The 16,789-nt window shown below is 34.4% G+C and overlaps 1 protein-coding gene across 3 annotated transcripts in view; it reads left to right on the forward strand.

Moving 5' to 3' along the window:
* Positions 1-14,045, forward strand: part of LOC111045443 — a 66,486-nt gene extending 52,441 nt beyond the window's left edge. Inside the window, exons 22-28 of one of the 3 annotated variants that reach the window (XM_039420664.1) lie at positions 291-406; positions 3,280-3,485; positions 4,166-4,259; positions 5,768-5,941; positions 7,179-7,405; positions 11,513-11,939; positions 12,892-14,045. In XM_039420664.1, coding sequence (XP_039276598.1) covers positions 291-406; positions 3,280-3,485; positions 4,166-4,259; positions 5,768-5,941; positions 7,179-7,405; positions 11,513-11,939; positions 12,892-13,302 — 1,655 coding nt within the window. In that variant the 3' untranslated portion in view covers positions 13,303-14,045. The remainder of the gene's footprint in view (positions 1-290; positions 407-3,279; positions 3,486-4,165; positions 4,260-5,767; positions 5,942-7,178; positions 7,406-11,512; positions 11,940-12,891) is intronic. The other 2 variants (XM_039420665.1, XR_005570426.1) reach the window with 2 other exon arrangements.
* Positions 14,046-16,789: the final 2,744 nt, after the last annotated feature.

Raw genomic sequence — 16,789 nt, forward strand, 5'->3', positions numbered from 1 at the left:
TTCACACGAGATAAAACACTATATTCTAGAATAAAAGATGATTTCATATTTTTGAATCAACGTACTATAATGTAAATAACCTACAAATTCAGAGAAGTATGGCTTGATTCGATAGAAACTAATGATGCTGTAGATTTAAAATATTTCATAAAAATATAAAAAGCTCACTGATACGCGAATGGATTGAATTAGCATTGTAAATCCCTACACTCTTATTAATTTGCTTTCATAACTATGAATGGTTTTACTGTTGTGCTATTTAATAATTTGATCTCAACTTTTCAATTTAGCCATTGCTGGTGGTCCTTTGCCGTTGCCCAGAGGACTCCTTGGAATTGCTGATTACAATAGTACTATGAGAATGTTCTACATCCCCTGGCAATACCAAGTATGGACTGAAGATGAGGTGAGACTAAATAATCGGCTGTGCCTAATTGATTCAAGTAATTCTTTATGAACACATTCACACACAATTATTACATTACTGCGATAGCTACTACAAAACCAAAAGTCTTGCAATGTTGTAAAAGCGGCTGACCATCTAGTAAATTCTGATAGATGGTCAGAATATGTGCTCTCATAAAGATTGTCTCACCAAGATAATCTATTTATGATATAATGAAGGAAAGAATTGGCTTATACCCTTACGGGATAGGAAATTGACGAATGACGCATCATCACGCCTGAACTACCGAACTGATCAACTTCAAATTTTGCTTATAGATTCTCAATTTACCAAGGATGGAGGATGGATTTAGGCCTATTTTAAATTCTTCAAGATTTCAATAGGTCAAGATTTAGACCCAAGTTAAGACCCAAGTTTTATTGTAATAATGGAGGAAATCCATAAAATCAGCAAGCGGAGAACAGAAAGAAAGATAGAGGGACGTTGGAACTTGAGGCCAATCCTTGTTTACGCTCTGTTGTTCGCGGATGACATAGTGCTGATTGCAGACTCGGAAAGAAAACTAAAAGAAGATGTAATTGAGTGGAATGAGGAGATAAAGAGGAAAGGCATAGAACTGTATGTCAATAAGTGCAAAATGATGGTGGTAAATGGAAATGGAGGAGAGAGAGAGTTGTGATCGATGTGGAAGGTCATCAGATGGAGCAGGTCGAATCATCTGGGAACAGTAATCAATGAAGATGGAATATTAGATAATGAAATTAGAAATAGAATTTCTAAAGCTAGCCGAGTTTTCTATGGTACAAGAGACTGTATTTTTAAGAAGAAAAAAGTGAGTACCACAGTGAAGAATAGGGTATATAAAAGTAGTATAGAACCTATAGTCTTGTAGTGGAAAGTTGGCCCTTGAAATCACCACAATTGAGTAGAGTTAGGGTAGTTGCAATGAAGTGTCATAGAACAACGGCTGGAAGAACATTGAAGAATAGAATAAAAGGCGACCGGATCATAGAGGAAATTGGAATGAAAGATATAAAATAAGTTGTAGATAAGAAACAATTAGGATGGTGGGGTCATCTACAGAGGATGGTTGATGAAAGAAAAGTCAAGCAGTATGCAAATATGGTAGTGGGAGGTGGGAGGAGGAGGAGAGGACGTCCTAGGTACTCGTATGATGAGCACATAAGAAGATTGGGTGGGAGAGGAGAGAGGGAAGACTGTAGGGCATATGCGCAGGCTGGCTGTGGATCGGGACAACTGGAGGCGGTGATCCGAGGCTTCCCCGACGCTGTGAGGTACAACGGGGCAGAGATAAATAAGAATTTAAGACCATTGTGGAGCACGGGTTGCCTGCTAGTATTTTATAAAAGTTATAAATTTTATAAGTAAAATTGATGAAACATGATTCAGTATGATTTTAAATGTGACACACAGGAATGATGATGGAAATTATCGCAGGGTACTGTTATTTTGTAAACATCAACTATTTCAAGTACAATTTTGAAATCGGTGGATTCCCTAAAAGCCAAATCAAATTACAAAAAGCTATTTTAATACGGTACAGATTTTTTCAAGTCAAATTGAAATGCCTCTTCTCAATTAGAAATTAGCTTACTGAAGCCAGATTGAAATCGGGTCTGAATACGGCCCTCAAGTTTTCTGTCTTATCTTGTAAAATAAATGTTCATGTATTAATTCGTTACATGAATACCATCAACATTTATCAATTATTAATTTGATACATGAATTCTTATCACTACAGGGGAAAATAAAACTAATAGTAAAATGATTCAATACCTTGAGATTGATAATCATAGAGAATGAAATTATTTTTAGAAGATTATTTATCAATCTATTCCGAGCTGTGATGTATTAACACACGTTTTTGATGTTTTTTTGCAACGACGTGCAGTCAATTATTGAAGTAAATGAACAATTTTGTTTTCTTACTGTCTGCAGTACTTTTGAACGGCATGCGTCCATTTTCACAGTGGAAACATGAGAAAACACTGTTGAAAATGGACGCTTGCCGTTCGAAAGTTCTACAGTTAGTAAGTGAAGAAAATTGCTTATTTAATTGAATAATTGATTGCAAGTCGTTGTAAAAAAACATCAAAACCGAGTGCTATATTTGTTTTGTTTTTGAATTGTTTCTCATAGACTGAAAATTACAACGAATTACAAAGAATGTTTCGTTTACCAAAAGTCAATATAGGCTATCAATTTTCAAGCAATCGTTCCAATATGGAGCTTCAAAATACTTCAATCGATTACCATACGAAATTAAATCATCTGAAAATATTAAGACTTTTTTAAAATTTTTAAGAGCTTGGCTAATGTCTTTCCAAGAATTAGTTTTTCTTGATGTAACACTGACATAAGTCAATATGTTTATAAAGAAGCAGGTACTAATAATAATATACAGATTCAACATTATATGCATATTTTTTTCTATTTTAGATAATTAGAATCGTGAATAATATATGTGAGAAATATATCGTGAGTAGTAGCCTAATGGTTTTCAATACATTCATATAAAATAATAGTGATAGCCTATATTTTTTGAATATTCAAGATAAACTGTACTGGTTGTATATTTTTGTTCCCTTCAGTTCACATTGGTTTTCAGACTTCACGGAGTGCAGGAGTGCAATGCTGGACTCAAAAATCAATGGATTTTATTTTGTATAATTCAAAATCAAGTTATAACCATTTTTGTAATTTTTTTAGTAATGATGATTTTTTTCTGTGAGTTGACCACGAATACTGGATAGTGTGGTCAACTTAGTTCCAATTTTTTAAAATTGTTATTTGCTATGTTTTTGTGAAAAGGAACCAATAAATTTCATTTCAATTTTTGAATTGTTTCTCAGAGACTGCAAATGGAAGTGATGATCGATAAAGAGCCAGAACGATTGCGAAGGATGCACGAATGGCGGAAGTGGTTCAGCGAAACACAAGTCACCAAAGCAAATGCCGAGGAGAAGCATGATGAACTCGATGAAATACAAGAGAGTGAGGATGTGGAAACCTCGCGTCAAGAGGAAGTTCGTAGAAAATACAACGAAGAAGTGTATAAGTGAGTTATGTTTTTCCAGTCCCTGTTTACCGTACTCAATCCAGACCGATTACGTTAACACTTCATAGAAATTATTCAGTTTCTTTCATGATCTTTCCTATTCTCTTAGTTTCTAGGATAATAAATACTGTACTCCGATTCTCCCGAGAAACGATCTCAATTTGGAAAACGAAAAGTTTTGGACTTCAAGCCTAATCATTCATAGTTGTAAATGATATTGTATGTATCAATGTATAAATGAATGAATAAATAAATAAATAAAAATTATTTCTCTGGTTAGAGCTTTTAAATATTGTACTTCAAGATTTCTAATCATATTAATCATGTACTTGGCGTTATCTTCCTTGAATCAATGCAATTTTGCTTGCATGTACTCATAAAATCTTTTTCAGCTTATAATCACTTATTATTAAACTAGAGTCTGGAAGATCCTCTTTATCCTAAAGCTCTGATCTCGATCACCGTACATAGCAAATACTTGTTTAATTTGTCATTTTATGTTGAATGAGATGAAGGATAATTTAATTAAAAAATTTATCCTTAACTCAAAAACATTGCTGAATTGAAATTTCAATTTGTTTATCAACTTATTCTAGTTTGATTCTAATTAATATAAAGATGAATTACTGTAATAACTATTCTAATTTCATCAAATAAATTCCTTTTATTATTATTTTCAGATGGTACATGAAACGGAGAGGAAAGTATGTGACAAAATTCGAAATGGAAGCCAAGGAGAGGCTTGAATTACGGGAGAGAGCTCACATGCTTAATGTAAGTGATCGATCATGAAAATTGATGATAAGATCATGTGTTGCACCCTACTCATCATTTTCAGTTTTTATACTGTAATAGAATCATTTTTCAAAATGTTGGTATTTTCTATTGAAATACTAAATTTTAGGTGATTGTTTCTTGATCCATTCCGAGCTGGGAAGCATTAACACTTTTTTCTTTGTATTTCAACACGACATGTGTCAACAGGCACAGTGACAGTACCAATTTACAGCGTACTAATTTACTAATTACAGCGAGAAGAAACAGTCATAGTAACAGTACTAAATTTCAAATGTCAGCCAAGTAAACACTGCTTTATTGATAATTATATCAATGAAACTTGTGCATGTTTCATTTATTGTCAAATCGTCTACATATCCAAGTACGGTTCTGTTCCAGTGATTAGCAAGACAAGGCCAAGATCGTACGCTACTAGTCGTCAGTAAAGCTCACAACCTTTAACATCGTGAAACTAGATGCAATACTATACTATAAGCTCATTTTATTCGGAAGAGTGAGTTAAAAAAATAGGGGTGATGGGTATATATATAAGCTTATGCTTTATGGGCCAGCATGTGGAAGCGTCAGAAGTGACTTGTCATAATTTAAAAAAACAAAACAAAAACTACATTGAAGGACAGTATGCTATATGCAGAATTACTGCATATTTTGGAATGGTCTCTACGGGTCTGCCTCAAATGTCAATTCTCTGTAATACTCCTTCGATCCATTTAAGCCCCATATCACTTGCCGCATGCACCTCCTGCAATCCTCCCTCACATGGGAACAGAGGGCAGTTCGAAACCAAGTGCTCCATTGTCTGTATCTCGCCACATTCACAGTATGGGTCAGGTGTAAAGCCCCATAAGGCAAGAGACTGGGCGCATCTTCCAGTAGATGTCCGGAACCTGTTCAAACAGCACCACTGCCGGCGGCCAAGCAGTGTCCCTGGCACCTGTTCATTTGGATCCTCAATTAGGTGTTTATTTTTTACTGATGAGGAGGACCACCTTGCCTTCCAAATTGTTTCAATATCCTGACCATTCTGATCATCTAATCTCAGATACCTCCTAGATTGTAGCCGTCTTGCTGGTGCATTATTTAGCTCCTTAGCTATTGGCAACTCATTCCTTGAGACAACCCTGTTAACAAATTGTCTTGTCTTATTCAATCTGCGGAGGTCTGGTAGCAGGACATTACAAAGCACAGGTAGCCAGTTGGTCTCTGTTGGTCTTATTGTGCCACTGATTTTTCTCATGGATTCATTTAGCTGCACATCGATCTTTCCCACATGGTGGTGATGGGTATATTTCGATGACTGTATTACTGTGATGCTTATTAAGCTTGCTTGACTGTTATTTTCAGACTGTTATGACAAGGACTAGATGCAACACTAGATTATAAGTTCATTTTATTCGGAAGAGTGAGTTAAAAAAATAGGGGTGATGGGTATTTTTCGATGACTGTATTACTGTGATGCTTATTAAGATTGCTTGAATTTTCAGACTGTTATGACAAGGAAGAAAGTAGACAGACAAAGGATGGAGAAGCTGATGCATCCTCTAGTGAAAATGGAACGCCAAGAAATGGAGAGAGAGGAAAAAGCTCAGCGTCGTTTGAAGGAGGCCGACGCTCTTTTCAAAGCAGCTGTTCAGAAGCTGTTTCCTTCTTCTTCCGAGGTGAGAATTAAAGCTTGAACAATTAAATTCGCAGAATTTCCAGCGGTTTTTCTGATTCATTCATGCAAGTGTTTATGTCAACAATGTGTCAAGTTGTTTTATTACAAATTGGTGTTAGAAAAAAACATTAATAGTAGAAATGCAAAGTAAGAATTGGTAATTTTTTGCTGAATGTGTCATCCCTGAACAAATTGAATGTGTTTCTTTTGTAGGTCACAAACGTGCATTATTCATAAACTATTGATGCAATCTTATCCAAATTAAGGCTGTGCAAAGGCTAAAAATAAACTTTATAATCGTGATACTTTTCGAAGTTTTTCGTTTTGTATATCATCAAGCTATCAAAATGAAAAAGTTTTCTCAGGAAAACATTTTTTTCCGATCATTACTTTTTGAGATATGAGCGACTGAAGTTTGAATTTTGGGACAGAACATTTCAAATTCGGTAAGAGTTTAATCCATGAGATTTAGAGGATGGATTCTTCATGGTATTGTTGATCTAGTAAAACAAAAATTTTCTAAAAATATAAATTTTTGGAAAAGTATTCAATTTACCAAAAATAACTCAACTAAAAGTTATTTTTGGTTATTTTTAGTAGATCTTAAAAATTGATATCTTCAGAAAATTTCTGATTTACTAGATCAACAATACCTTGAAGAATCCATCCTCTAAATCTCATGGATTTATCTCTTACCGAATTTAAAATGTTCTGTCCCAAAAATTTAAACTTTAGGCGCTCATATCTCAAAAAGTAATGATCAGAAAAAATGTTTTTCCTGAGAGAACTTTTTCATCTTGATAGCTTGATGATATTCGAATCGAAAAACTTTGAAAAATATCACCAGTAGAAAGTTCATTTTTAGCCTTTGCACAGCCTTTAGGAGATGAATAGCACGAGGTTACCTTATTTTCCCTTACCCTATCACTTTAATAATGTACTTGTAAGAAATAAAGAATAATCATTATCATTTAACGAAAATCCAAAGTAAATGCTGTAAATGACCCGAAGAGTATTGTTTTTCCGGGCTGACAAATAATTTTTAAATAGTAGCGCTCATCGAATTTTCATCTAACTGTTTACCCTGTTGTCAATATTTGAAGTAGCAGAAGTCTTGTAGGTGATTCACAGCATTTACTTGGGATTTTCGTTTAAAGATAATTAATAATTCATTGGCATTTGAATAAATGCAATATCTCAGTAATTTCCATCTGTAAAGTATAATCATTTATTTCTAGGTTGATGGATGCTTAGAATCACTAAACTTAGAAGATGATCTGGCTGATGTCACATTAGAACTGGAATCATTATTTGGAGATAATTCAGAACAACTGCAAAAGCAAAAAGTTGATGAACTTTCACAATGGAATTGGGAATGGGATATTTACACTGACGATTTCTTTGAAACACATCGGTCCCTGCGAGAACTCATCAGCACAAATCCACTTGGCCTGAGAAAATACAAGTAAGACACTAAATTGATAGTTATTATAGTTCGTTCACTAATTTATTAATAATATATTATAATAAACAATATCGGGGCACCGAGCTTTGCTCGTTATTTTTATTTATTGATAAACAGAACACAATTCTCTAAAATGATCGTTTTTATATTTTACAGCTGGCTATACGTCAGCTTATGAATTTCGGGGATGCGATATTTTTATTTTCCACAGACTTACTCGCTCACTCACTTTTTTACTATCCACAGACGACAAAAGTCTCAGCTGTTTCAGCCAAGGATGAATTATCCTTTTAATGTCGTTCAGCGAGTTTTCCTAAGGATGAGACCTAGTGCTATCGAATTTTTATATAATAAATCTACTATGTTCCAAATTTCGTGAAAATCGTTAACGCCGTTTTCGAGATCCGTTGAACAGAAATTGCTCGCTTAATATAATAGGATTGAGGACAAGTCAAAACGATAAATTATCATACATAAGTAAAGTAAAAGTAAATTCGTAGGGCTTTTGTTGGTGGGGAGTCCCTTGCGGGAAGGTCACACCGCCTGAATATATTATTTAAGCCGTCAATGAGCCTTACGACTGTCATACTTCAGCCGGGACCGACAGTTTAACATGCCCATCCATACATGTTCTTACGCTAGAGCTCAAGCAGGTCATTGATTTTTTTTTGAGAAAATGCAGCAAGTTTTACCGTATGTTTTGTGTTTCAGCAGATCAAATAATTTTTATTGGTCAAAACCAAAGCATTATAAACAGCTTACAATATCCATCCAAACTTTTTTGATAATAATAACATATTGGTAAAAAATGAAGTAAGCTTCAGAACTAATAAACATTGAAAAAGAATAAACAGAAGAATATTTTGTGTTTGTTATTGTAAATATTGTAAAATTTGACTTTTCTCCCCGAATTTGAGTTTACAGAATTAAATTATAGCTATGGTATTTTTTATCAAAGCCATCTCTAGTTGAATGCCCTACTCAACGAGCTAGCAACAATACAGGGTGATTCTTAATTATGGTAAAATAATTTAATACGTGATAGTAGAGGTAAAAATAAGTAAAAAAGTTCTAATAAACATATATCCATAAACGCTTCATTAGCGAGTTATACAGGGTGAAAGATTTCGCCCGGAATTCAGTTCCTCTGGTGAAATACACCGATGCTGAATTGTTTGGAGACTAGTTTTTGAAAAACTTATGCTGGATTCATATGTAAAAATATCTGAAAAATTGAATAAAACTAGTCTGGAAGCTGTAGTGTGAGTAGTTTTTGAGAAAAAAGTTGAAATATGCAAAAAGCTAACTAGAAAAACACAGACTTATACGTTTGATGCCCAATAACTTTCTTTAATGTAGAGTAAACAATTAATTTTTCGCAATAAAAATTGTAGAGAATTTAATTCTGAAAAGAATTATGTAAGCTGTGTAAACTAAATTCAAATAAAAGTTGAATAAAATGTATTCTTATGTAGTACATTACACCACAAAAATTTGCTGTTTTATGAGGAGAGAACTAATAAGTCATAGGTTGTAGCTGATTGCAAATAGAATATTCGGTTTTTTATGAAAAGTTTTATTTTTATATGAAAGTAACATATCTAAATGACATTAAACTTATACCAAAAGACTAAAGATGATGTTTAAAGTGACCTCCGTTGTTCTAAATGCATATGTTCTGACGTCTTCTCATCGATTGTCGGACCCGTTCAAATATTCCAGGAGTCTGCTTTATAATTTCTATTCCATTCAAAATCCTTAATCGGAGTTCTTCAATGGTATCAATCGGAGTATTGTATACTAAGGTTTTCAAGTGTCCCCAAAGATAAAAATCCAAAGGATTTAAGTCTGGTGACCTAGCTGGCCATGGAAATGGCCCACCTCGGCCTATCCATTGATTTGGAAAGCTGTGATTCAGGTGTTCACAAACAGCAACACTGAAGTGTGCTGGAGCTCCATCATGCATAAACCAAATATTTTGGTGCTACTGAAGAGGTACATACATATTCAAGTGAGATAAATAGCTCCTCTCTCAAAAAGTTTAAGTAGATTATGCCATCAAGCCTGGGAGGATGCTCGAACAAAGGTATATGATCTCCTATGATTCCTGCCCAAATGTTTACTGAAAAATGATGTTGTGGACAATTAGGACTGATGGCATGAGGATTCTTATCTTCCCAAATATGTTGGTTGTGGACGTTAACGATAGCTGTTCTTGTAAAGTGTGCCTCGTCAGTAAATAAAACGGTTGTTGAAAAGTTTGGGTTAAGAAATTTTACTAAAAACCATCGGCAAATACCAGCACGGGGAATACAGTTGCGTGGCAATAGAGTATGAACATCTGGAGGTAGTATGGATGCAATTGTTGCTCTTTTAGTATCCTCCAAATAATAGATTGATTGACATTAAACTGCACTGACAATTCTCTCGTGTTCTTCTCTGGATGTTCATAAATTTCATTAAGAACTTGTTCTTCTAACTCAACAGTCATAGTAGATCGGGGTCTGCCTGCATAAATGTGCTCTTTGGATATCAAAGAACCTGTTTCAGACAGATGTTGATGAATAGTGTCAAAAAACCTTGAACTTGGACATACTAGGTTAGGAAAGTTCTCTTGATACAAACGTCTTGCTTCTATTACAGTATAGTGTCCCATTCCATACATTAAATGCATGTCAGCTAATTCGGAGTATGTATAATGTCTAAAATTACCTGCCATTTTTTAAAAAGTTAACACATAACACAAAAGCAAAGTGGAATGGTTACAAAGGACTGGTTAATAGATTAAACAAAAAACACAGCACGGTTAGAGTATAAAGCTGCGTACACATATTCGTGCTTCCAACCCGCACCGAGCACGCTCCTCCCTCGTACCGCCCTCGTACCACCATCGAACCACAGTCGCACCGCCCACGCACACATCATGAACGTTACGGAAGATGTTAGATCTTCTCGCGTTCCCCGGTCGAACCACTGTTGCTCGCCGGTCGATCATCAATCGCTCTGCTGGAGTGACGTTCGGTTGCGGAGCAGAGCGACAGTCTGTACGCACCTTTAGGTCTAACTCACAGTTTGTTGTTTTGTTCAACAGTGAGCTAAAATATTTCTGAAAATAATTTTCAGGTAATTTCTTTTAAATATTTTCTTATTCAAAACAAAATAAATCAGCTGTTATTAAAATCCATGTATTATTTGCAATCAGCTACAACCTATGACTTATTAGTTCTCTCCTCATAAAACAGCAAATTTTTGTGGTATAATGTACTACATAAGAATACATTTTATTCAACTTTTATTTGAATTTAGTTTACACAGCTTACATAATTCTTTTCAGAATTAAATTCTCTACAATTTTTATTGCGAAAAATTAATGTTTACTCTACATTAAAGAAAGTTATTGGGCATCAAACGTATAAGTCTGTGTTTTTCTAGTTAGATTTTTTGCATATTTCAACTTTTTTCTCAAAAACTACTCACACTACAGCTTCCAGAGTAGTTTTATTCAATTTTTCAGATATTTTTACATATGAATCCAGCATAAGTTTTTCAAAAACTAGTCCCCAAACAATTCAGCATCGGTGTATTTCACCAGAGGAACTGAATTCCGGGCGAAATCTTTCACCCTGTATAGCTCGCTAATGAAGCGTTTATGGATATATGTTTATTAGAACTTTTTTACTTATTTTTACCTCTACTATCACGTATTAAATTATTTTACCATAATTATGAATCACCCTGTATAAGGGCCAAGCAACACGAGGCGTTATTTCAGTCGGCACGAAGTGAAAGCCAGCGCTGGCAAACCACCCATCCACACTCAGGCACTGGCCTCCGTTGAGCCAACATTTAGATGCGGCATCAAATAATAAGGCACAAAATAGTAACTATCTCGTATATATTTTCCTATATTATTATTATAAGAATAGCACTGCATGTCAAGAATTTAACCTCTTGAATTTCTATGGTGGTATTCAACAACGGTTAATATAATAAGAAATTACCACTTGAATTTCTATGGTGATATTCACCAACGGTTAATATAGTACTCTACAGCACTCAGATTAATTTAATATAGTGTATAATCCTTATTTTATTGTGTGTTTCAAGATGGCTGAAACAAAAGCTACTAAAGCAGCTGGTGGAGGAAGGCCATCCGATTCTGATTTCGAAAACTCGAATGGAAAACTATCTAGATTGGAAATACAAACAGCGCGAGGAGAATATCGACAAGCTGAAGCAGATCTACGGTCCGAATTACGATGTATTCTGGGATCGTGACGTCACATGCCGTCGTTTACAGGATAGGAAGGAAATGCTCACAGGAATAAAAGAGGACAAAACGATGGAAGCGGAAATATCTGGAGAAGAGCGTCGCTCGTCGGCTCTGGAGTTCATGATGGATGAGATAGATGCGGTCGAAATGAAAAGACAAAAATCGACTGAATCAGACGGTGAACCAATCAAGAGTGTTCTGGAGAAAATGTCAGCCATGACCGTAGACGAATCTATCGATGAACTTGATCTTGATGAACAGGTATTTGAATACAGTATATTTAGTAAAAACACTTCACTTATATGGGCTACTTTTTTACAAATTAATAAGAACAATAATGAAAACTTGTAGTACTCTTTATTATTTAAAATATTACAACGACTAGTTTCAACTTGAAAATGACCCAAGCTATGGTCGAAACTAGTCGTTGTAATATTTTAAATAATAAAGGGTACTACAAGTTTTCATATTGTTCTTATTAATTTGTATATGTAGTGTATTTGGATACAGTATCGTGGTTAAGTGGTAGAGTGGACATTACTGTCCAAACTTCGTCACGTCAACAAATAAACAAGTCATTCTATTCTATAACACTTTGTTTGTTGGAAGCTCTCAGTGTTCAGAGCGTCCTACGAAAGGTTAACAACCGAAGACCACAGATTCTTCATGTGATCACAACCTTTTTTTAAATGAAAAAGACTAAGAAATTGTCAAAAAACCACAGATTTATTGATACTTAGAAAGACCTGTTTCGGTTATAACACCATTGTCAATCTCTGATAAACAATCTCAGTTTATCAGAGATTGACAATGGTGCTATAACCGAAACCGGTCTTTCTAAGTATCAATAAATCTGTGTTTTTTTTGACAATTTCTTAGTCTTTTTCATTTAATATGAATAATTACCACAATATCAACTTCTCAACTACACAAAAAGTGAAAGTAACAACCTTATTTTATGTTTCATTGTGCAGAATTCCGAACTCCTAGTTTCAACTCCTCAAGAGCCATTTACAAGTAAAAGTCCTGAAAAGAAGAATGAGAATGTCTAATCCCATTATAATGTATGAAAATTATATTTTCACTGTTACTGTGATGTGCAAATCCAGCTTGAATGTTCATTTATTGAAAACTTTAGTTGGACAGTTAATTATGCTGAATTTCCTGTTGTTTATTGTCTCTCAAATAACGATGTGTACTTTGATTATTGCAGGTTCTGTTGATGACGCGGCAGAGCGGCCTGCTACCTAGCGTGCCTTCGCCGACCGGCCTGAGTTGGCTGTCGCTGGACATGCAGGAGGACCAGGCGTCAGTCGAGTTTGACTTCAAACCGGAGCTCGACTCAACGCCGCACACGTTCGTGTCGCAACAAGCGAAGACCGTCAAGCAGCAGAAGATCGTTCAGCAGTCGGTGGCCATCGAAATGCAGACGGATGACGAATCAGATGAGGAAGAAGACGATGATGATAATGAGGCTGAACAGTTGGAAGCTAGGCAGTTATCTGGTGAAGAGCATCACAGCACCACTAACGAACTCTCTGAAGAAGAGACCGCTGTGGTGAAAGACATGTTCACGAAATCGGATGTCAGTGGTGAGGATCAAACTCTGTCTCAAATTGATTGATATGACGATGATAAATGAGTCTGAACAGTTGGAACCGAGGTAGTTATCTAGAGACAATTGTTTTTCGAAGTTATTTAGAGACAACTAATTTCGAAGAGCATCACAGCACCACTAACGAACTCTCTAAAGGAGAGAATGGTGTGGTGAAAGACATGTTCACGGAATCGGATGTCAGTGGTGCAGATCAGACTTTGTCTCAAATTGACTGACCACTGAATTCAATTGTTATGATAATAATTAGTTCTTCATAATAATCGAATGATGATAAACTCTAGTTTAAACTACTTTGGTAAGATTTTTTGTTTTATTATTAGATGTTTCCTCGTTTTTCAAATTGATTGATCACTGAATTCAATCGTTATGATAATATTTAGTTCTTCATAATAAACGAATGATGATTGAAGGTAAAGATCAGACTTTGTCTCAAATTGACTGACCACTGAATTCAATCGTTATGATAATATTTAGTTCTTCGTTATAATCGAATGATGATTAACTAGTATAAACTACTTTGAGAAGACTTCTTTGTTTTATTTCTAAATGTTTATTTTAATTCCAAATTGATTGATCACTGAATTCAATCGTTATGATAATATTTTAGTTCTTCATAATAAACGAACTATGATTAACTAGTATAAACTACTTCGAGAAGACTTCTTTGTTTTATTACTAAATGTTTTTTTTTAATTTGAAATTGATTGATCACTGAATTCAATCGTTATGATAATATTTAGTTCTTCATAATAATCAAATTATGATTAACTAGTATAAACTACTTTGAGAAGATTTCTTTGTTTTATTACTAAATGTTTATTTTAATTTCAAATTGATTGATCACTAAATTCAATTGTTGATAATATTTAGTTTTTCATAATAAACGAATGATGATTAAATGTGAAGATCAGACTTTGTCTCAAATTGACTGACCACTGAATTCAATCATTATGATAATATTTAGTTGTTCATAATAATCGAATGATGATAAACTAGTATAAACTACTTTGAGAAGATTTCTTTGTTTTATTACTGAATGTTTATTTTAATTTCAAATTGATTGATCACTGAATTCAATCTTTATGATAATATTTTAGTTCTTCATAATAAACGAACTATGATTAACTAGTATAAACTACTTCGAGAAGACTTCTTTGTTTTATTACTTAATGTTTTTTTTTTAATTTGAAGTTGATTGATCACGGAATTCAATCGTTATGATAATATTTAGTTCTTCATAATAATCAAAAATGATGATTAACTATTATAAACTACTTTGAGAAGATTTCTTTGTTTTATTACTAAATGTTTTTTTTCAATTTCATACTGATTGATCACTGAATTCAATCTTTATGTTAATATTTTAGTTCTTCATAATAATCTAATGATGATTAACTCTAGTTTGAACTACTTCAGTAAGATTTATTTGTTTTATTAGTAGATGTTTCCTCTTATTTCAAATTGATTAATCACTGAATTCAATCGTTATGATATTATTTAGTTCTTCATAATAATCGAATGATGATTAACTGTCGTTTAAACTACTTTGCTAAGATTTATTTGTTTTAATACTAAATGTTTATTTCAATTTCAAATTGATTGATCACTGAATTCAATCGTTACGATAATATTTAGTTTTTAATAATAATCGAATGATGATTAACTCTAGTATGAACTACCTCGGGAAGATTCCTGCTTTTTATAACTAAATGTTTCTTTTTATTTTCTCTTTAATAAATGAAAATATTTTAATGGTTTGCTGTTATAAATTTCCTATTACTACTTTCTTCTTTAGTGTGATCCACGTTATAATGGCAATGAAGAAAGATGCGAGAACAGAGTTGCCGATTCTATGCTTTGCCACTGTCTTCTATAGAGGATAGCTGATGTGAGATCAACAACTGTTCGTTCTTGTTTAAAATAATCAATATTATATTTTATTCGACAAGAAAATTTATTTTCAATGGTTAAATAATAAATTTTCGTAATTGACATTGAATATTTAGTTGATGTATAATATTTCTACATTGTTAAAAATTGAATTGGCAAAGTTGCGGAGCTTGAAAAGAATTGCACTATCTGGTTTGTAGAATGAAAGACAAAGATCGACACCAACGTTGATCAAATACTGCCATTTTATTCGTCTGGACCTCACTTATCAGTTATAAATTACCATCAGTGATTAAGTTATCAGTCACTTCATAAATTTAAATTCTACCATTCCAAGTTCCAACAAAAAAATCAACTGGCTCTTTATTACTGTTGCACTAATAGAGTAATTGTTTTTGAAATGAATTAAAAAGTTGTATGGATTCCAAACACTTGAGAGTGTTCTGATTGGCTCCTCTAGAGGGCCAGCTGAACATCCCTGCCAAATTTGAACGGTCTTAGTTTAGTAGATGGAAATGGAACTGCGGAAGAGAATGGAGAAGTGCTTTGTGTGGTGCGCGTGGCTCTATATGGAGCAGAAACCTGGACGCTCAGAAGACAGGAGGAGAAGAGAATGAAGACCTTCGAATGTGGGTGTGGAGGAGGATGGAGAGGATCAGGTGGATGCAAAGGGTGCGGAACAAGGAGGTACTGCGCAGAGTAGGGGAGAAAAAGAATATTATGCCAGTGATAAGGAGGCGGGAACTGGCTGGGACACTTGCTGAGGCAAGGCGGCCTCCTTGTAACGGCAATAGTGGGGCGGAGGAGAGTGAAGATGATGTCATGCAGAGAGGAGGGAAAATACTTCATGCTGAAGAGAATCGCACAGGACAGAGAGGAATGGAGAAGGAGGAATCATGTAAGGACCTGCCCAAGGGTAGAATACTGATGATGATGATTATAAGTTTAGTAGATTTTTAGTACTGTTGATGAGAAAAATATTTGCTAGGTTGTGTGATATTGCATATTACTCAAAATTCCAATTAAAGTTCAAGTCTGTTTATAAAATTTTATCCCCCAAAATTCTGAAATTAGGCTACTCAAAAGGTTTTTGAAAAGATAATTATTGTTGAATGATTATAATATTTTTTATAATAAAAAAAATATTTTGACGTGACAACGTCTTATAAATTTGTTTGCCGGTTGACACTTCAAGAAACTGCGTTACGCTCCGCGTTATGCGCTCACAATGAGAGCGAGTGAGAGCGTTCGTTTCGGTTCACGGTCGTCTGGAAAGAGCACGAATAGGAGCAGTGGCGAGCAACGCAGCAGCAAGTAGCAACCCGAAGGCATTCACGTGGAGAGAGAGTGAAACGGAGCAGTCAACCTGCGCAGGCGCCGCAAGCAATCTCCTGCAACTGCGCCACTACTTCCCAGGTAAAATTGAATAGAGCACAGTTAGCCCGGCTAAGAGCGAGAGAGACAGAGTGATTTTGTTGAGGATGTGTGAAAGTAAAAATAAAATTTTGTTAATATGAAATTCAGTGTGAGATTCTTTGTATAAATTAACGTTTTAAATATAATTCTTTGTATAAATAAATGTTTTAAATTGTTACTATTATTT

This window comes from Nilaparvata lugens, chromosome 2 (assembly GCF_014356525.2).
Source record: "Nilaparvata lugens isolate BPH chromosome 2, ASM1435652v1, whole genome shotgun sequence".
NCBI classification, from domain to species: Eukaryota; Metazoa; Arthropoda; class Insecta; order Hemiptera; family Delphacidae; genus Nilaparvata; species Nilaparvata lugens.